We start from the raw sequence: 19,768 nt of genomic DNA on the forward strand, positions 1-19,768 counted from the left end.
AGGCTGGAATTGGAATCCTTTCTGGTACCTAGGGCTAGGGATGGGGCCAGAGGATAGAAGGGAGCCAAAGGCAGTTTCCTCACAGGAGATTCATACCAGTGCTAGGCCAGGGACAGGAATCATACATGTTCCACGGACCTAGCTGTGGGCCTGGGGCCTGAGACGCCCCCAGGAAGCACAGGTATGCCCCTGGGGGACATGAGGCCTCCACCTTCCTGAGAATAAGGTGTGACTCCAACTCTGACTAAAGTTTATAGAAATTCTTTATTAGACAAAAATAGACTCTCTTTTTCCCCCTATTCATGTGATCCCACTCTGATCTCTGCTTGGGGGAGACAGAAGAAGGAATGACTCGTTCCCCTTCTCTCTCCCCTCTCCCTGCATGCTGGGAGCTGCACCTGGGTGGACCGGGCAGGGCCTGACTTCCTTGGAGGGCTGATTTCTCCTGCAGGCAACTGCTAATAATGCCTCCTCACCCCTCACATGCCCCTCTCTGCCATCTGCTCACATGCAAGGTCATCTCATGGGCCTGTCCACTTAGCTTAGCAGGCTGGGGGCGGGGAAAGGAGAGCAGACCAATGCTCACTCCCATTCCTCAGGGAGGGTGCTGGCTCCTGGGTCTCTTGGGTGCAGGCCTGGGGAAGTGAGGGCTGTGGGGTGCTGGGAGGGGCGTAGTGTTGACGTGGGCTCCTAGCTTGTGGCCTTCCTTCATTTTCTCTGGCCCAGAAGAACTTTGGTGATGAAGGTGACAATGGCGCCTGCAGGCTGATCTGGGTCAAGCTCTGCAAAGAGGTGACACACATTCTCCCAGGGACTTCCCGGCTTCTTGGCCACAAAACCAAAGATCCTATGGGGACAAAGCCAGGGTGGGCCATGCCGTTACCATTCCTTGCACAAAGGAACGTAGCTGGCCTTAGTGAACTGACTCAAATGCCAAGGTCGGGGAAGATGGAGGTGCCCTGATCCCCTGGAGGGAAGAGACTGGACTCATGGAGGAGGCTTACTTGGAGGTGGTTCCATCTGGGTTGGTCCATCTGTAGAAGGAGAAGAAGTGTGAAAGAGTGCACCCAAGGGAACAGTTGCTAAAGGAGTTGGGACTAGGGCCTGGTAAGGCCCTGGTGTGGGGCAAAGGGTTTGGAGGTAGGGTCACCTCCGGTCCTGAGGGTCTGTGCTGGAGAAGGTGATGCTATTCACTGGATAATGGCGGCGAAAGAAGAGCCTGCAAGGGTGGCAAGGGTCAAGCTCAGAAAGGGCCTGAAGGGTCTTTGAGGTGGGGTTCTGCAGGGACCCCATGCAAGGCAGGGCATATGGACTCACTTCCTTTGGTTGTCAGTTAGTGTAATACCCTGGGCTGAGACCTTGAAGTGGACAACGGCTGGTGTTGGGCGGGGGGTGCAGCTCAGAGCTGCAGAGCTGGCCCGGGCCACGGCTTGGGGGCCTGTAAGTGACTCTGTCTCCACTGAGGTCAGGTAGAGTACGCTGCAGGCTGCAGAAGCATGGAGTGGATCAGGTGGAGAGAGGAGTGCCAGCCCCCTAATCCCTCAGCAGCTTTCTTTCCCATTCCCTGGCTAGCTCTCTCAGATGCATTAGAATCACACAAGTGACTTGTCTAAAGCAGATCCCACCAGACTACAGTCAGAAGCACTGGAAAGAGGCCTGAGAATCTGCATCCTAACCAGCCCCCAGGTCCCCATGATCCTCACCTTCACAGGACTTTGGGAACCTAGGCTGAGGACCCTCTTCCTGACCTCCACCAGTATCTTCACAGGTTAAATGCATCTACCAGGGCCCATGCCCCATATCTGCAATGCGTCCTCAGTGCCCATGGAGAGGGAGGGGAGGGAGGGAGAGGTCTCACCGGCACCCTGACGTAGGAGGTCCGCTGCCGTACTCATGTTGGAGGGCACTGGAGCCTCTGGGGTCTCTTCCAGAGGATCTGAAGGAAATGAGGGCCAGCAGGGAAGGTCAAAGAGAGGAGTTCCACGGGAGCTGGAGAACACCCTCTGCCACCCCCAAAACAAAGGCTGGGAACCACGAACTCTGTATTCTGCTTTTGGCTGCAGGGCTGGGGAGGTGGGAAGGACAGGTTACCAGACACACACCTTTACTGGGAATGCGCAGGCAGCAGGGCAGGGAGATGGGGGAGATGGAGTGCTGGGAGACCAGGGCGGACAGGCTGCCTGTGGGGGAGGATGTGAAAAAGGTCCTGGGGTGCCCAGATGCCTCAGCTCTCCCTCCCACCCTCCTGAGACCCCTGGGCCTCACCCTACAGCAACCCAGTGTAGCCTTCCCTGGACTCCTGCTGCTCACCAAAGTAGGGCTCACTGGGACAGCCCTTGATCTTCACCCCTTTGGGCCCAGTCTCAATGAGGAAATGGCGGACCAGCTGTTCCAAGGGGTCCCCTAAGAAGGGGGGGTGGTGGAAGTAAGGCTTTATCAGATTCTCAGTTTCTTCCCTGATGGATTTTTTCCTGAGCAGCTGAGGTCTCTTCCTGCCTCTCCCCACCACAGAGTGGTATGGTTCCCATCCCCACCCCCTACCCTGGCCCTGTTATCTTGCTCAGGTCTGGGCATTTTTTTTTTTTTTTAATTGAGACAGTTTCACTTTATCACCCTTGGTAGAGTGCCATGGTGTCATAGCTCATAGCAACCTCAAACTCTTGGGCTCAAGCAATTGTCTTGCCTCAGCCTCCCTAGTTGCTGGGACTACAGGTGCCCACCACAATGCCCGACTATTTTTTTGTTGTTGTTTAGCAGGCCTGGGCTGGGTTCGAACCCACTAGCCCTGGAGCATGTGGTTGGTGCCCTAACCACTGAGCTACGGGTGCCCATGTCGGCATTCTATACCTTTCCAGGGCTGAGCACTGGGTGGAGGTGTGGCCACTTTGAGGGCCAGCCCATAAGCTCCTTGGAATGAATGACTGTCCCTGATCAAGAAGGCCCCAGGGTCCTTGTCCTTCAGCAAGGCAATGGCTGCAGAGTGGGGGGAGGAGAAGAGAGGTTGTTCACAGTGCCTCATGCAGCCTGGCTCCTCTTTTGCCCTGACAGCTGTGGCAAGAGTCTGGGGACAGAACTTTAGCATTCACGGGGGCTTTGACAATGAGTCTTGGGCCCAAAGCCCAGAATCACTGGCTGGTGGGAGGCTTAGTCAAGGTAAACACAGCTAAGATGGGAGGAGCCAAGGGCTTCATCCAGGATAGGACCTAAAAGTCAAGACAAAGCCCTGGAGGGTGGGGATGGGGAGGGCATGCTGGTTCTTACCTTGGTCACGGGACAGGTGTGGCTTGTACCAGAACTTAGATGTATCTTGGACAAACTTTACATTGCTTTGGCTCTCTTGCATGGGGGGCTCTAGGACAGGGAGGGACTGATTTAGACCCCAAGGCTCTCCAGGCTCCATGCCATGCCCCTCCACAGGAGAAAGGGTACTTTCAAGGTGGTACCAACCCCTCAAATGCTTTCATACCTGGGACTTGAGGAGCACTATCTGGGAGCAGAGTTGCGAAGGTAACATGGTGACTGGTGCCTCTGGCTAGTGGTGAAGCCTGCTCTGGGCCCCAGGGTCCTGTCTGTTGCCCAAGCCCCAGCAGGTGGCGTTTCTCGGGAAGTGGGGGCTGAGTAGGGCCATTGGTATCATAAGCCGTAGCCAGGGGGAAGGCAGGTGTGGGTGAGCTCTGAGGGGGCTCTGGGCTGGTCACAAGCCAGGGCATCTGGGTAGGCACAGGAGTGAGGGGGGACCCATCTGGGCTGTCTGGGGGGCCTCGAGGGCTCTGCCAGGGGGTGCGGCGGAGGCCAGGCAGCGTGGTGGGCACAGGTCCCTGGGCACTGGCACTGTCTGAGTGGCCCCCTGGGCTCCTTTCCTGAGGCCAGTCAGCGGGTGAGCTGGGAGGGGAGGTTGGGGAGCAGGGGCCAGAGGCTGGAGGCTCAGGCCCATTTCTTGCTGGCAGCTCAGGAGCCTTTCCAGTGCATCCTTGGGGAACAGAGGGCAAGCCCTCGCCAGGACTCAGTCTCTGCACGGGCGCCAAGGTGGGGGACCTCATGTCTTGTCTTCGGGTGCTGCATGAAGGGAAGATGGTCAACAAGCCTCCACTGCGAGCTGCCCCCTCCCCAGCCTTTATCGTTCACTAGACAAAGCAGCACCTGAGCAGGCCAGGCCCCCTGTGTACCTTTCCTTGCCCTGGACTGGGCTGCTGGTGTGCAGGGGCATGGAGGGACCAGACAACTCTGAAGAGGCACTGCCCTGGGGATCTTGGGGAGACCGAGGCAGCGTGCTGTGCCCACTGGGGCCCTCCCTCCAGGATACTGGCTCAGGTGACTCTGCAAGTGAAGGCAAGTGGTGGGGTCGTGAGCCAGATTGGGCCCAGAAGGTTTAGTTCTTTCTCACCCTGTGCCCCCTTGACCTTCCACCATCTTCCAGAACCCTCCTCTGTCCTGGGGACTCCCCACTCTAGTGCCCTCACCTGCAGAGGCCAGGGGTCCTGCTGAAGCCAGGTGCCCAGGCAGTGGATACCTGCTCCCTCCCTCCTCCGCAGGGATCTCGTAGCTCAGCTTCCTGGATTGTGGGTAGGGCGGGCTGCCCGGGGAGATGGAGCCAGCCCGTGGGGAGTGGGTACCAGGGCTGGGATACCCTCTGCCCTCGCCTGGAGATCCACAGCTGTGAGGCACCCGACCATATGCTGGACAGTAAGTGGGGACTGCTCCTCCACAGCTGTACGTCACCAGGGCAGGGCACCCTGGATGTCCATACCTGCCCTCGGGGCACATGGTGTAGGAGCAGCCCTCGTGCCCTTCCTCACCTGCCCTGGGTGGCTTCAGGCAGCTGTACTCGGGCACTGGGGCATGGTGATGCCCACAGGTGGGCACTAGCAGAGGCAATGGGGGCCCAGGCCGTACTGGGTGCAGTAGAGGCTTGGCTGCCTCACTTGCCCACCCTTCGCCAGCCTCTCTCTCCAGCCGCAGTCCATACAGGGCTGCTGTGGGCAGTGCCAGCTTCTCGTCACAGGCCGGGCATGAACATAAGGCAGGCAGCGCAGTGTCCTCCAGGATGACCACCTCTCGGTAGGCCGGGGAGCAATAGCTAAAGTCCCCATTGGGTGGCTTTCCCAGCTCAGGTGGGTAGGGGTAGGGCCCCTCAGACAGTGAGCGGCAAAGGCGCCTCTTTTCCATGGAGGCCTCGGCATAGCCCTGCGGGGGGCCCTCAAAGCCCCCATAGGCCAGCCGTCGCCTTTCCAGGGTTCCTTCTGGCCGGTAGTAGCCCCCACTGGGGACTCCACAGGCCTCTCGGTAGCCCTGGCGGCAGGAGCAGTGGCGGCTGAGGGCAGGCCTATGACCGGAGTACACTCCAAGGTGGGGGCCTCCACCCACAGGGGGCTGCTCTTCGTCATCTAAGATGGCCGTCTCACGCCCAGCCCCTCGGCCCCCACTGGCCACTCCACAGCCTCCCAGGAGGCGATCTAGCTCCTGCCGCTCAGCAGCTGTAGGAGGCGGCCGGCCAGGGGACTCAGCAGCTGGCTCTGTGGTGAGTGTGGATGAGTGGCCGGAGTCACTGCTGACAGAGAGCATTGGGGGTGGGGGTGGCTCTGGAGAAGGCGCTGGTGGGGTCTGGCGGGGGGCCCGCTGCACCTGGGCATAGGGACTGCCATCCAGGGGACCACGGGTGTGGGTCAGGGAGCCTGGGTGGAGAAGGCAAGCAGGGAAAAGGGGGAGAGAGTTAACAAGAGGGGGTGGTGGGGTGGGGGACTCCAGCTGGGGTGCTCAGGAGTATCTCTCACCACAACCCTGCACCTCCCACCCCTGAGGCCTGCCTCACACACCATCCACACTGTCTTCATGATGCCGGTTGAAGTTTTCGTAGGAGTCCCATCGCACGGCAGGCTCTGTGGTATTGTAGTCAACAGAGACAGACGGATCATTCCGTGGAGTGTTACCTATGAAAAGGCCACCAAGTGTGTCTCAAGAGCAGGGGTGATACAATCTTCAGTCCCCAGCCTCAGCCCCCACTCTTTTTTTTTTTTTTTTAATGTATCACTATTTGTAGGTTTTATTATTTATTTTTTTGAGACAGAGCCTCAAGCTGTCACCCTGGGTAGAGTGCTGCGGCATCACAGCTCATAGCAACCTCCAACTCCTGGGCTCAAGCGATTCTCTTGCCTCAGCCTCCCAAGTAGCTGGGACCACAGGCGCCTGCCGCAACACTTGGCTATTTTTTGGTTGCAGCCGTCATTGTTGTTTGGCGGGCCTGGGCTGGATTCGAACCTGCCAGCTTAGGTGTATGTGGCTGGCACTTTAGCCAGTTGAGCCACAGGCGCCAAGCCTAAGCCCCCACTCTTACCTTTGATCTTCTCAGGGCTGGAGGAGAATACAAACTCCACTGAGGCTTGGAAGGGGAACCTCTCATCTGTGGGGAGTGGATGGTGAAGAGCCAGGCCTCTGGCCCACACCATATACCCCTGCCTGCCCTCACCTGGGCTCCTGCCCCATGCCACTTGTCTCAAACTCACCAGTCCAGGCCTCGTCCAGCTGGTCCTTGGGGAAGACAAGCCGTGGTCCATGGATGGTGCATGTGTGGAACTGGACTCGGAACACGAGAGTCCGGTCTGTGCCACGGCCACCCTTGTGATAGCATGTGACCTGGGGTGAAAGGCGGGAGGCCGGGGTGGGGAGGTCAGACCTCATGTCCTCTTCTGTGCTTCTACCGTTGGGACTGCCTGGTCACAGCTCTGCCCTTCTTCAACTTCAACCATCCTATTTGCCTTCTAATCTGTCTTGAATTAGTGACTCACCAGGCTACTGTGCCACTGACAGGACACAACCCCCACCCATTCCCTGGCCTCCCCTGGTGGCTAGGACCCCTCACCATGACATCGCCTTTGAGGAGGAGTGCTGGCTCCAGGCTGATGCAGAGCTGCTGGGGACCAGGGCCTGTGATGTGGCTGTGAGGAACAGGAAAAGGCAGAGCAGGATCAGAGGCCACGGGTACAGAGGTGGCTATGCAGAGTCAGGAGAGAGCTAGGAGATCAGAGTGCCCCTAAGTGAGGGACTTCCTCCCAAGTAGCTGGGACTACAGGCGCCTGCCCCAATGCCTGGCTATTTTTTTGTTACAGTTTGGCCAGGCCCGGGTTTGAACCTGCCACCCTCGGTATATAGGGCCGGCACCATACTCACTGAGCCACAGGCGCTGCCCTAAGTGAGGGACTTTTATCTGAGCCTTAGCCTCCTCATCTGTGAAATGGACTCTATGCTGGTATTAGTTTTTAGGTGCAGTAGCTGGAGCTGGAAGCCCAGCTGTCTGAGGAGGCTAAAGAAGCTAAAATCCAGGGAGTGGGGGGCAAAGGAGGCGCTGGCCGTGTGGTGTCAGGGACTTGTGACTAGAAAACTCACTAGACTCCAGATGTGTAGACAAGCTGCATGGACTGATAGATTTTCAGGAAGGGCTGGAAGCCTGGAGGGACAGAGGAGAAGGCGCATAAGGGGTGCTGAGTGGAGAGGGTGGCCTCCCCATGGAGAACATCTCAGGCAGACTCACCTGTGCTGGGTTCGAAGGCTGGCAGCATAGGCACGAGCACATGGTGCAGGAAGAGAGGGCTGCTGTTCATCCTGATGGAGCCAGACAGCAGCCCACTGAAATAGCCGATGTATCTAGCAGAGGGTGTATCAAGGAGAACATAAGCTCCTTCTTTTGGAGGTCACCTTGCATCATCTCAACTGCACACATGCCCACCACCTTTGGAAGGCCTATCCTTTTCAGCTTCCCTGCCTCACATATGCCAGCTCACCAGAAAGTTCTTTTTTTTTTTTTTAGACAGAGTCTCATTTTGTCGCCCTTGGTAGAGTGTGTCATGGCATCACAGCTCACAACAACCTCAAACTCTTGGGCTTAAGCGATTCTCTTGCCTTAGTCTCCCGAGTAGCTGGGACTACAGGCACCCGCCACAATGCCCAGCTATTTTTTTTTTTGTTGTTGTTGTTGCAGTTCGGCTGGGGCTGGGTTTGAACCCGCCATCCTCGGCATATGGGGCCGGCACCCTATCCGCTGAGCCACAGGCACCGCCCTGTTTTCTTTTTTTTTTTTTAAACAGAGTCTCACTCTGTTGCCCTGGGTAGAGTACTGTTGCATCATAGCTCATAGCAACCTCAAACTCTTGGGCTCAAGCAATCCCCTTGCCTCAGCCTTCCAAGTAGCTGGGACTATAGGCATGTGGTATCACACCTGGCTAATTTTTCTACATTAGCAGACAGGGTCTTGCTCCTGCTCAGTCTGCTCTTGAACTCCTGAGCTCAGGCAATCCACCCACTTTGGCCTCCCAGAGTGCTAGAATTACAGGCGTCAGCCACTGTGCCCGGCCTCAGCTCTGCTTTTTTCATATAACTTATCACCCAAAATGACCTTGTCTGTTTACTCACAGGTTTACTGACTTTTACTGTACTAGCATGTAAGCTCCATGATAGCAAGGACCTCATTTGTTTGGAATCCTCACTCTTGGTACAGGGCCTGGCATGTAGGAGGTGTGCTACACGAATGAGAGAACCCTGGCCACAGAGGGAACTGCTTCTCTGGCACATTCCCACACAGGCTGCTCACCGGCGCTGGGAGGGCTGCAGTTCTGTGGCCACCTTGTCCTCACAGAATTTCCGCATGGTAAGAGTAGCCAGTGCTTGGTCTGCCCTGGGAAGAGCAAGGACAGAGTGGGGGATTAGGGAATAGCATTCATCCTAGCCTCCCATTCCTAAGCCCCAAGGGAAAGAGGAGAGCTGTAACCCCCCCACTCCCAAATGTAGAGGAAGCCCAGAGTGGTGGTAAAGAGAACTAGAAGCACCACGTACAGTCACATTACTAGTTGTTGGGCTGCAGGCAATTATTCCCTGAACTTTAGTTTTCTCATCTGTAAAATGGGGCAATAAGACCATGCTATGGGTTGAATTCTCCCAAAAGATATGTACCTCAGAATGTGATCTTATTTGGAAATAGGGCCATTGCAGACATAATTAGTTAAGATGAGATCATACTGGAGTAGGGTGGGCCCTTAATCCAATATGATTGCTGTCCTTATAGGAAGAGAAGAGAAGAAGAGACACAGACACACAGGGAGGATGCCGTGTGATGATGGAGGCAGAGGCTGGAGCGATGCCCTGCAAGCCAAGGGACACCCAGGATTGCTGGCCACCACCAGAAGCCAGGGAGAGGGCAAGGAAGGAGTCTATCGAGAGTCTCAGAGGGAGTATGGCCCTGCTGACACCTTGATCTTGAATTTCTAGCCTTCAGAACCGTAAGACAATACATTTCTACTGTTTTAAGCCAACAGTTTGTGGTACTTTGTTGTGGTAGCCCTAGGACACTAATACAGATTAGTTGCTGGGGACTGTGGTAAAGTACATGTGATTAAAAGGAAGTGGAAATGCCAGGCTTACAGCAAAGGGCTCCCAGAACAAACAAGTGGGCTCCAGGGGAGATGGGTTCATAAAGGCCCAGCTGGAGAAAGGGCTACTGGGGAAGAGGCTACTCAGGTGCTGGGGAACCTCACCCTGCAGAGATCTTGCTGTAGTGCATGTAGGCAGAAACAATGACCCCGAGCTTGCCTTTGCTTCCCTGAGAAATAGAGACAGGGATGGAGGGCCTTCTGGGGCCCCAGGCTGAGGGCACCCCAGCTCTGTGACCCCAAGGTCCCAGCCCACCTTGCAGTACAGTACCACGACGTGCTGCGGGTCAGCACTGAGCCACGTCTCCATGGCTTTGCAGATGGAGCACAACTTGTCCAGGGGTGGGGCATGCAGCTCAGGCCAGCCAAAATCCTGGACCTGGGGGAGCACAGGGGTACAACTGGAGGTGGGGGCCACAAAGAGAGATGGGTGGGGGTGGAAAAGTGACAGGGCCAGGCTTGGGGGCAAGGGCCTTCTTGTTCTGATAGTCTCGGCATTGTCTTTATCTATATGACTGGCTGCTGCACCACGTTTGAGGTGTCCCCAGTAATATGTCATATGGGAAAATGCTTAAGAATGAAGTAGATGCCAGCTCCTACTGTTACTAACGAGGAGGCAGGGGTCGGCTTGGTGGGCCACTTCCCTCCTACCTTGGGGTTTAGGCGCGTCAGGTCATGCCTTTTCTCTGAAAGGTTGAAGAGCTGAAATAGAGTGGGGGCTTTAGACGGAAACGACCTCCAGCAGCGAAGCGCAGTGGAGGTAGACGCTAAGCAAGGATCGTCCTCTAAAATGAGGAGGCTGCTCAGACCTGACCTAGCCCCTACTACCCGGGATTCTCCGCTGGGTTCCAGGCAGCGCTCAAGGCTCCCTTAGAGGCCTCGCCTTCGTTAGTTTGACGTCATGAACAGCCTCGCTCATCTGGACCCCCCGCCCTCTCATTGGTTGCCTCCGGGCGGCCCCGCCCCTCACCAGGTACTTGTCGCGGTGTTTGGATTGCAGCACGTGGGCCAACTCTCGCAGGTGGCCCCGGTGTTGCATTTCATCCGGCCGCTGGGGGAAGGCGGCGGCCAGGATGCGCTCCGTCACGTAGGTGAGGTCCAGGTCCCAGCGCCTCTCCATGAGCGGGTCCAGGCTGAAGCTCCTGGGAGGATGCGAAGCCTATGTAAGGAACGGAGGGGCGGCTGGGCACCCGGAGGTGGCCAACGTGATGGGAGGGCGTCCGCTGAACCTCTTAGAGTCCGCTTAGGGGCAGGGGCTGTCCTGGAGAGCTTTGTTGTGGTGTGGGGCCGGAGGAAAGGGGTCACATGAGCACACCCCCAGCACCCTCACTTACCTGGGCAGAGAGCTCCTCTGCTTTGAGTAGTTCAGAGATTTGGTGGATCCCTGGTGGATGATAAACAGTGTCTGAACATCTCTTTGGGTACCTCTCTCTTACTCTAGGCTCCCCACTCCAGAGATCCATGTACTTTCGTCTTCAGGAAATCTAGGTCCTTCCTTGCTCCCCCCTCCTCAGGCATCAGCTTACCAGATGCTCTATGCGCCTGACTGGGGCCGTGTTTCGTCGCTAGAGGGAGATGCGGGAGGAAAAGGAAGTGGTTAGGGCAGGGGCAAGGCAGCTCTGGACCTGGGGATGGTGAGAGGGCAAGTCAGTGTCTTTGTTGAGAGGTCCAGTTCCCAGCAGGCTCAAGAGGGATCACGAGGTCACACATTTTTTTCCTTTCCCCTCAGGATTATGAAAACCCACAGCAAGGTAATCTCTTGGGGGCCCTCTCTGGGGCCACCAGACTTTAAGACACTGCAACTAGGTCCCAGGTCCCTTGCTTTCCCCACTGCATCCCAGAGAAACTCACCAGCTCAGCAGGAGGCAAGGCCTGACAGGAGGAAGTCACCTGGAAGGAGACCTGAGTAAGGGTCTGAGCGCCCAATGAAATGGGCTTCCCTGGACTTGAGGATGAGGCAACCCCTCAGCTTCAGCAAGAAGGTGGAGGGGCTGTCAGTGGATGGGTGCAGCCTCCAGCTGAGGTCTATTTAAGGGAACCTCCCCTCTGGCCTCTTGGTCCCCCACCCCCTGGCCCCTCACGTGTTGCTCTTGGCTCTCAGCCCCCTACCCATACAGACCCCCATTCATTCAGCTTCGGGGCAGGAGTTATATATAGAGGCAAGCAGGCAGGCCATGGCCAGGGACGGACACTAGTCTCTTTCACTGGGAGACCCCACCCCTGGGCACACTGCTCCCCACAGCTAGCTCCAGGGCCCTGAGACCCCACTCCCCTGTACTGCAAGGAGGCCCAGGGAGCCTCCTCAGATAGGGCTGACTCAGGACCCCAGTGAACAGTGGGTGCTATCTAAGCTTGTACCTGGAAAGGCCCAGATGTTCCAGGGCTCAGGATAAGGCCCACTCAGGCATCCTGAGGACCCTTCGCCAGAGGGAAGGCACAGCCCATCCGGCTGCCCAGTCTCTGAAATCCTGCTCCCCCACCCAGTCCACCCTTCCTCCTCCTCCTTCTCCTTTCCCCCCCCTCACCCCCCAACCTCTCGCCAGCTGCAGCCTGGGCACAGCACCAAGACAAATGCTGTCTCGCTGTCTCTCTGTCCACCCGCCTGGGCCAGCCCTCCAGGAGGTGGAGTAGGGTAGTTCTTAAAGGGCCAGTAGAGCACCCCCCCCCAGGAGGGGTACCCTAATGATGAGGGTGGGATGGAGGTGAAGGGCGGATGCCAGTGCATTTGGAGAATCCTCTTTAGGACCCCAGACACCCCTCCCTCCTTCAGGTATAACCAGGTACCCACCTTTGCTTCACATTTTCTGTGTGTTGCCACCTTGCAGACTGGGGGTGGGGGGTGTACAGAGGAGAGAGGTTAGCAGGGGTCTCTTGAGGCAGTAGAAGGAATTTGGCCCTCCCTCATTTCCCTGGGCCCTGGAACCAGACCCTAGGACTTCCTGACTCCAGCTGTACTAGGCTGGCTGAAGTTGGGGAGCAGGGGTAGAGTTGAGGGAAGAGTGTGGCAGCAGAGTACTGCTGCCCAGGCCAGGGGTAATGTTCTAAGATGAATGAGGTTAGGAGGAAGAGAGGGAAAGCCCCAAGCCACAGGTCAGGATGGGAAGGTGGTGGAGAGTACTGGGTTGTGGGGGGTGTCTGTCATGGGAGCCAGGGCTCTTGGCTACTATGGTGCCTACTGCAGGAGCAACCTTGGTTTAGTGTGTGGGTTGGGCCTGCTGGGGTTTGTGCAACACAGTGGTGTGGGGTGGAGGGTCTCAGACTCACATGACAGAGTGCCTCACCTCTGCATGAGACGCCTGTCCCATCGATGGTCACCTTACACACTGCACAGACTGGAGGTTTCTTCCGGAAAACCTTCTCCCGGAAGCTGTGTGGCTCAGCTTTCCTAGGCTGGGGGTGGAGGGACAAACAGACAAGAGATGTGAGCTTCCAGTAGGACCATGTCCATCTCTGGGACTTGGTAGAGACCTTGTCTGCACTGGTTTCTTCCTTCATTCCAATCAAGCCAGTAAAGCTGTAGGGTGAATTTGCTATCACTGTTTCAAGGTGGTCGTGAGGCCTATCCTTGACCATGAATGGAATCTGACCCCTTGTGTCACCTTCACTGGGTCAGCTCCTCCCTAAGGGATCACTTAGTCCCCTCACGTGGCCCTGGTGTGTGATGCCCTGTGGTTACTGCCAGCCCAAATGCTAGGGCTTGCCTCCTGTGGGTGGGGGCATTCTCTGACTCCTCCCATCCTGCCCTCCCCAGATGGAAGCCTGTGTGCAGAGAAAGGGGGGCTGCAGACAAGCTGTAGTACCCAGATGAAGCTGGCAGAAGTGGCCTTAGCCAGTCCTGTTCCCCTGGCTAGTGCTGTCCCCACGTTCCAGGCAGCTGATGTGCCCCCTTCCCCCACAGTCAGAACAACATGTTTACTCATTGTGCATTGAGGCGGTAGACAGCAATTCTGTAAGGGGGGGGCAGTAATGTTGGAGGAAGAAACAGAAGTGACACAGGGAGATGTTCGGTGACCTTGCTGCCTTTGGATGTTGTAAGCTTTGCTGCTACCCCACCCCCCAACCTGGAGAAGTTCAAGTGGGAGTCAAGCATTGAACAGGGACCAGATTCCCTGTTCAGCCCCTCTGACGCAGGAGGCTGGGATGCCTCCTTGTGACCCAGGCCTATCTCAGTCCCATTCCTTCCCATAGCAGGTTTTCTCCAAACATCCTCTGCCTGGGGACAATTTATCTTCTTGCCACCTTTTTCTTTTATCCATTTTTCTTCTCTGTAGTTCAGACTCCTGCTGCCCTTCTTCCCTGGCCCTGCCCTAGTATTATCTCATGTCCTGAGCTGCTGCTTTCAGGGTAAGGCTGAGAAGTGGGGAAAGGAGTGATGGGGCATCTCTGGTCTCCTGACTGCCTAGAATCTCTGGGTTGGACCAACCTTGGGGGACTCACTAGGACACTTGGGTAGATTTTAGCACTAACAGCACTTACAGATGATGTCAGTGAAAAGGAAACCTCCAGTTCAAAAGCCCTTCTGGGACCCACCCTCTTCCTGCCCTTCCTTTGCCAACCCCTGCCTCCCACATTTTCCCCGAACTTCCTGGACCAGGTAAGGAGCCTGATCTAGCCCTGTTCTAGGACTTTGCTTGGCAAAATCCTACAGTGATGTGGCTCAAGTTGAGGGAGGACAGGACCCCTGGGGTTGGCCCAGGCAGGAAAGGTGATAGAGAAGCAGAAAACAGATAGCAAGGAGCCACTCTGACCCAAACATCCCATCTGTAGGTCACACCCTAGCTGTCACCACACTGAAGGGGGACAGTAATGAAGGAATTTGAGGGCAAAGGAGAAGACTGAGGAAGAAATTGGGAGAAGGGTCTGGCCTGATTCCTGGTCCCCTCCCCCACTGCCGATACCTCCAACCCCTACTTGCCCAGCCAGCTGGCACTCCTACCCTGCTGGTGGCCCGGCTGCTGTCCCTCCTCCCAAGGGCTCTGAGCAGCCTCTCCACGGGGCCGCTGGACTTCATGGTGTCCAGCTGGGGTGCCGGCTGCGAGATCTGAACAATGATGGGGCCTGGCCCCAGGCTTCCTGAAAGCAGCCTGGTGGAGGCAGCCGCTTCCCCTGGGTGGAGGGTAGGCTGTCTGGCTGATGTGAGGAGCAGCCCGGCCCTGGAAGTGGAGGGAAGTGCGGGTGGGCGGGAAGGGGGCAGGTCGCTGCTCCAGGAAGTGGGGGGGTGGGGAGGATGTGGAGGAGGCCAGGAGATCAGATTCCCAGGATCTACCCTGCTGGGAATGTCAGCCCAGGATCTTTTGCACAGCCTCCCCTGCCCTCTCTGGAACGGGCACACACACCTGCGAATCCACCCTATCCAGGGATCTGCAGGGATCCATGGTCCAGAGATCCAGCCCCAGTGGGGCGGGTGAGAATTTCATGTCAGGGCAGGGCTCAAGGGCCAGTGGGGAACACCATGTACCGGCAAACTCCCAGCCCGAACTCTCAAGCTCTGGAGGGACTTCCGGTGGGGAGGGAGGGAAGCTGGGAACTACTACTCAGCAGTGTGTCCTGAGGGTCAGGGAAAATGGGACTGAGGGCCAGCTTCTTGCCTCAGTTTCACTGGTTATGAAGTAGGCAAAGAAAACATGCAGCGCACCCTTATCCCCATACACCATGGAAGGCCAAGTTCCAGCCAGAAGACTGCTTTACCCCAGGAATGATCCATTCTCATGCTACAGCCTAAGGCATTTGAGATCCTTCTCCTGAGAGCCCCAGGCTCTCTGCTCCTGACATAGTGCTCCTCCCCAGCCCTCCACTCACTCATTCCCTGGCTTTGTTTCAGACACCTCACAGATCCCTGGTCCCTCTTTCAAGCCTTGCAATTTAGGCTCTCCACATCAGGTCCCCATCACCACCGCCAAGCCTAAGCACTACCTTCATGCTCTCCCAGCTCTGCTCTCTTTCCTCAGCAGCGTTCCCAGGGCCGAGAACTGGACAGGAGGACCCTTCCCAACACATACTCCACCCCTTCCATGGGCCTCCTGCCTCTCTCTTGGGAACATGGCCAACTTCCTGTCCTGGGAGTCAAGGGAGGGAAGTGGATGGGGCCTTGGAAAGGGAGTAGTAATCTTCCTAAAAACATAAGGGGTTAATGGCCTGGGGGTCCTCAGCCCTAAGCCCTGTACAGCAGCCCTTGGGACTGGCTAGCTGTCACTTGAAAGAATGCAAATATGCCTCCATAATTTGCATGGTATTTACTGAATGTCCCAGTACTGGGGCAACTCCCCCAGCTCTGGCTTCTCCCACCAATTGCCTCCTCCCTCACACCCCTCAAGATGGTCTAATCCTATATTCTCTGGGTCCTGCTATGGGAGCCTACTTGGGAGCTTTCAAGGACCTGCCTAGGCTGGACCTAGCCTGAGGCCTCTCCCTTGAAGCTTCAGTTCTCCAGGCCAGGAAGTCTGTCCCTAGGATACCTTGGCCAGAAGGTGGCATTTATGTGGCAGACCTGGGCCCCCCAGCCTGGGCTGTGTCCCAGTACATTCCAGGCCCCTGGATGTTCCAGTGTGGGCAGCTGGGTCTGGCCTGGTCTAGCACCCAATCCTGAGGGGAAAGGGGCATGGGGCACTTGTGGCAGGGTGGGTGAATGGGGGTGTTTTTTTCTGCACAGTTCCCACCTCTGCTATGACACAGACCCCTGACCAGGACCCATCAGGCATGCTTCTTTCCATACCTGCTGCCTCCAGAGGGGCTGGCAGTCCCCTCACCTGGAACAGGTCCCTGAAACATCTCTGACCTTTACTGGTCTCATGTTCCCCACCCAGGCCCAGCACCAAGGTTCCAAGCAGTGACTGCAGTGAGGGTTGGGGGTAAGTCCCATGTTGGGTGGTCCCTCTGAGCCTGTGCTGAGAGGAAAAATAGCTTCCTGGGGGAAGGCATTGCCAGACCCCCTAGGACCCTCATCCTCCTCCTGCCTGGAACATTCCAGAGCCTGTCAACCTCTCCCCCAGCTGGGCCCCCTCTCAGTCCAAATCCTTGGGTTTGTTTGGAGAAACCCCTCCACTACACCCCCCTTCCTGGAAATAGCTGTGGTTGGAAAAGAGGCTGAGAAGCTGGGAGCCTGGCTGCGTGGAGGAGGGGTGAGGCCCAGGGAAGGAGCAAGCTGGTGAGCATGGGCGGTCTAGGGGTGTGCCCAGAGCGATCTGAGGGTAGAAGGGGGCTGATGAGTAGGGCTGACAAGTTGAGTCAGCCTCATCTGTGTCTGCTTACTACCTCAGTGTCCCAAATGAGAAGTAGGAAAAGAAAACACTTGTCTGACTCTGCCAGGTCAGGGCCCGAGCGCTGATGTCAGCTCCTGCCCAGGTCCAGGGAAGCATGGAGCCACCACTGGGGCCACAGTGCTGGAGGAGCGGCGCCTCTTGTGTGGCGGGTCACCACAGCACCCCGCCAGGCGGTGTGTGCTCCTAGGGCGTGGGAAGCCGTGGCGGCCCGACAGAGTGGGACCGCGGCCGTGCCCCGCCCCCTGGTCACCTTTCCGGCCTCCAGCTGCCGCCAGCTCGCCTTGGCCCACCCGATCCGGAACCCCAAATCCCAGCCCTACGGGACACCCCCTCAACCCCCAGGCGGCCCCGCGCCCCCTGGTGCCCGACCCTGGCACTGCCTGCGCGGCTGTGACGCAGAGGCCTCCGCCCGCCGGCCCAGCGCGGCGCGGCCACTCACCTGCGGGGGGCGCCCGGTGGGGCGGGGGCGCGGCGGGGCGGGGCAGCAGCAAGGGGAGCCCCCGGGCCAGCCCATCCCGACCGGGCCCGCGTCAAGCGGGACCCAGAGCTAGGGGCGGCGGGAGCGGGCGCGCCGCGCTCGGCTGGGCTCCCTCCCGCCACCCGCCGCGCTGGGCCGCCCTCTCCTCCCTCCCTCGCCGTCCCACTCCCTTCTTCCCGGCTCCAATCCCCACGTTCCGCCTGCTCTCCGCCCCCGTCCTCCTCCAGTCCGCCTCTTCTCCCCACCTTCTCCTGGGAACCCACACGCACAAAGAGCTGAGCTGTAAGAGGGTGCAGAGGCTGGTAGGGAGGCTGACTCAGGGAGAGATCGAAGACAGGAAGAGACCGAGAGATGGGGAGCGAGATTTGTAGAAAGAGCGACACGGAAAACACAGGGACGGGGAGAGACCCAAAGATGGCAACAGATAGTGGAGGAGACTGACTTGGCGGGACACAGGCAAAAAGAAATACACGAGCAAGACAAACAGAAGAAAAGGTGGTCGTAGGTCCTACCTAAAGGGTCTAGAACCGGACAGCCTCAGCCTCTCAGCCTGCCCTGTACAGAGGAGTGTATTCCGTATGGGCGGCCCCCAGACAGGACCTCCGAGGCCTGAGCCTGGCCTGGTGGAGCTAGCACCACCTACCTACACGGGCGCTGTAATCAGGTGAAGACACCTGGAGGTGTGTCCCAAGATGCTGTAAACCATTCCGTGGTCGTCTACCCCGCGGGAGACTTCTGTGTCAAAAGGACTCACAGCTGAGGAATCAGGTTCAAGCTCCAAGCAACTCCAGTCATCCCATCCGTTTCCCTGCATTGGAGCTGCACCATCATTCTCAATTTCTTTTTTTTTTTTTTTTGAGACAGAGTCTCACTACGTCACCCTTGGTAGAGTGCTGTGGTGTCACAGCTCACAGCAACCTCAAACTCTTGGGCTTAAGAGATTCTCTTGTCTTAGCTCCCAAGTAGCTAGGACTACAGGCTTCTGCCATATCCCCAGGCTACTTTTTTTGTTGCAGTTGCCATTGTTGTTTAGCTGTCCTGGGCTAAGTTCGAACTCTCCACCCTCGGTGTATGTGGCTGGCGCCCTCACCATTGTGCTATGGGGGCTGAGCCATTCTCAGTTTCTTTCTTTCTTTTTTTTTTTTTTTCATTCTCAGTTTTTAACAAGGTCTTCCTTACATTTAACTCAAGCCCCAGACTTCCCAATGGAGATGGAAGTTCTTTCCATGACCTAACTTTATTCCCTTCTTTTGCAAAGTGTCTGAATCAGGTCCTGGAAAGGAACTTCGTGGAATTGAGCCATGGGGTTGGTTTGAATTATGCCATCCTGGAGGGCAAGGTGGAGGGTAGAGAGAAGGGAGGGGATATCTTCCTAGATGATCTGAACCTATTACCATTCCCAGATTCCCCAATTGTTTTTTAGCAGTAAGCACTTCTTCAAACTTTCTTCCTCCTCCACCCTCCCTCACTGGATTTTCCATGATGAAAGCTGGGGGTGGGGAGAGAGGATTCTGAGAAGCCAGCCCAGGGCTCAGTGCTCTGTGCCTGTCCAAAGGAGCCAGTTCTGCCAGCTGTTAGGTCCTCAATCCCTCCCTGTCACTTCTCTGGACTGGGTTCTTTCTGTGCTTGTCTTTGGCAAAGCTTGGGAAGTCTGATTCTAACCAAGGGCTGGAGCACCTAATTCCAATCTGGGGAACAGGGGAGAGTCTGTCAAGCAGTACATGGTAACAATGTGGGCACCTCCAGAGACTGGCATTTTGTAGGGGTGGGTGTGGCTATGATCCAGGAGCCTTGATCTTCCTTCCCTGGCTGAGTTTGTGTCCAGTAGGTAGTTTTGGAAGTTATAGCAGTGAGGGGCACTGGGGTTTGGAGGAAGGGATGGAGCTCAGAAGTGAATGGTCTGGGGGTGGGGAGAGACAGGATTAGGGAAATGCTGAGGAGAGCAGTGGGGATTGGAGGCTGCTGGGGAAAGGGTAGGGCAGAGGATCTTCCCATGTATTTTGGCAGTATTATATAATCAAGATATATGTAATATGAAAAAAATTTTTTAATTTCGTTAGAGATATTGGCTAGCTTTACCGTCTTGCTGTCCCCAGTGTTCATAGGGTATGGGCTAGGCATGACTCAGGGTAGGTTCATATCTCTAAAGGTACCAATGGAGAGACTAGGCTCCCAGAGGTGGGTAGGGCTAACCTTCACAGTCGTTCTAGTATTTCTGTCCTGCCTGGTGGGCCCATGAGAGGAACTTTGAAGGTTCCAAGGAATTGGAGAAGGGTCACATGATGGGCAGCTTAACTCTAGCTTAGGCTTGATCCCTGCTTTCAAGGGGATCAAGGGGAAGGAGGCTGCAGGAAGCTGATGAGAAAGGTTGAGAATGAAGTGAAGATAGCTTGGTGGGAGTGAAGTAAATGGTGGTTCAGGTTCGGCGCCTGTAGTTCAGCGACTAGAGCATCAGCCACATACACCAGAATGGCAGGTTCGAACCTAGCTAGGGCCTGCCAAACAATGACAACTACAACCAAAAAATAGCTGGGCCTTGTGGCGGGCACCTGTAGTCCCAGCTACTTGGGAGGCTGAGGCATGAGAATTGCTTAAGCCTAGGAGTTGGAGGTTGC

General features: G+C 56.7%; 1 protein-coding gene and 1 long non-coding RNA gene across 9 annotated transcripts; one reads left to right on the forward strand and one right to left on the reverse strand.

Moving 5' to 3' along the window:
- Positions 1-245: 245 nt before the first annotated feature.
- On the reverse strand, positions 246-17,289 carry TNS2 (tensin 2). 8 transcript variants are annotated; one of them, XM_053557237.1, is made up of 29 exons: positions 17,115-17,289; positions 12,698-12,806; positions 12,205-12,242; positions 11,268-11,306; positions 10,943-10,981; positions 10,751-10,800; positions 10,387-10,558; positions 10,068-10,118; positions 9,673-9,795; positions 9,522-9,586; positions 8,582-8,665; positions 7,526-7,638; positions 7,381-7,441; positions 6,857-6,932; positions 6,501-6,630; positions 6,332-6,397; positions 5,814-5,927; positions 4,461-5,672; positions 4,167-4,317; positions 3,467-4,056; positions 3,262-3,351; positions 2,848-2,973; positions 2,311-2,403; positions 2,103-2,180; positions 1,859-1,936; positions 1,318-1,486; positions 1,151-1,219; positions 1,005-1,034; positions 246-847 (listed from the first exon to the last, which is right to left on the reverse strand). In XM_053557237.1, the coding sequence occupies exons 1-29, from the start codon at positions 17,187-17,189 to the stop codon at positions 709-711; spliced, it is 4,230 nt and encodes a 1,409-aa protein (XP_053413212.1). In that variant the 5' UTR covers positions 17,190-17,289; the 3' UTR covers positions 246-708. The 8 variants fall into 8 exon arrangements, with proteins under 8 accessions (XP_053413212.1, XP_053413209.1, XP_053413211.1 ...); XM_053557234.1 differs by lacking the exon at positions 17,115-17,289 and adding an exon at positions 15,330-15,765; XM_053557236.1 differs by lacking the exon at positions 17,115-17,289 and adding an exon at positions 14,353-14,572.
- LOC128562373 (uncharacterized) lies at positions 5,423-9,515 on the forward strand. Its single transcript, XR_008373413.1, has 3 exons — positions 5,423-5,518; positions 8,406-8,644; positions 9,064-9,515. It is a non-coding gene; the product is annotated as an uncharacterized LOC128562373 (long non-coding RNA).
- Positions 17,290-19,768: the final 2,479 nt, after the last annotated feature.

The sequence above is a fragment of the Nycticebus coucang genome, chromosome 12 (assembly GCF_027406575.1).
Source record: "Nycticebus coucang isolate mNycCou1 chromosome 12, mNycCou1.pri, whole genome shotgun sequence".
NCBI lineage: Eukaryota > Metazoa > Chordata > Mammalia > Primates > Lorisidae > Nycticebus > Nycticebus coucang.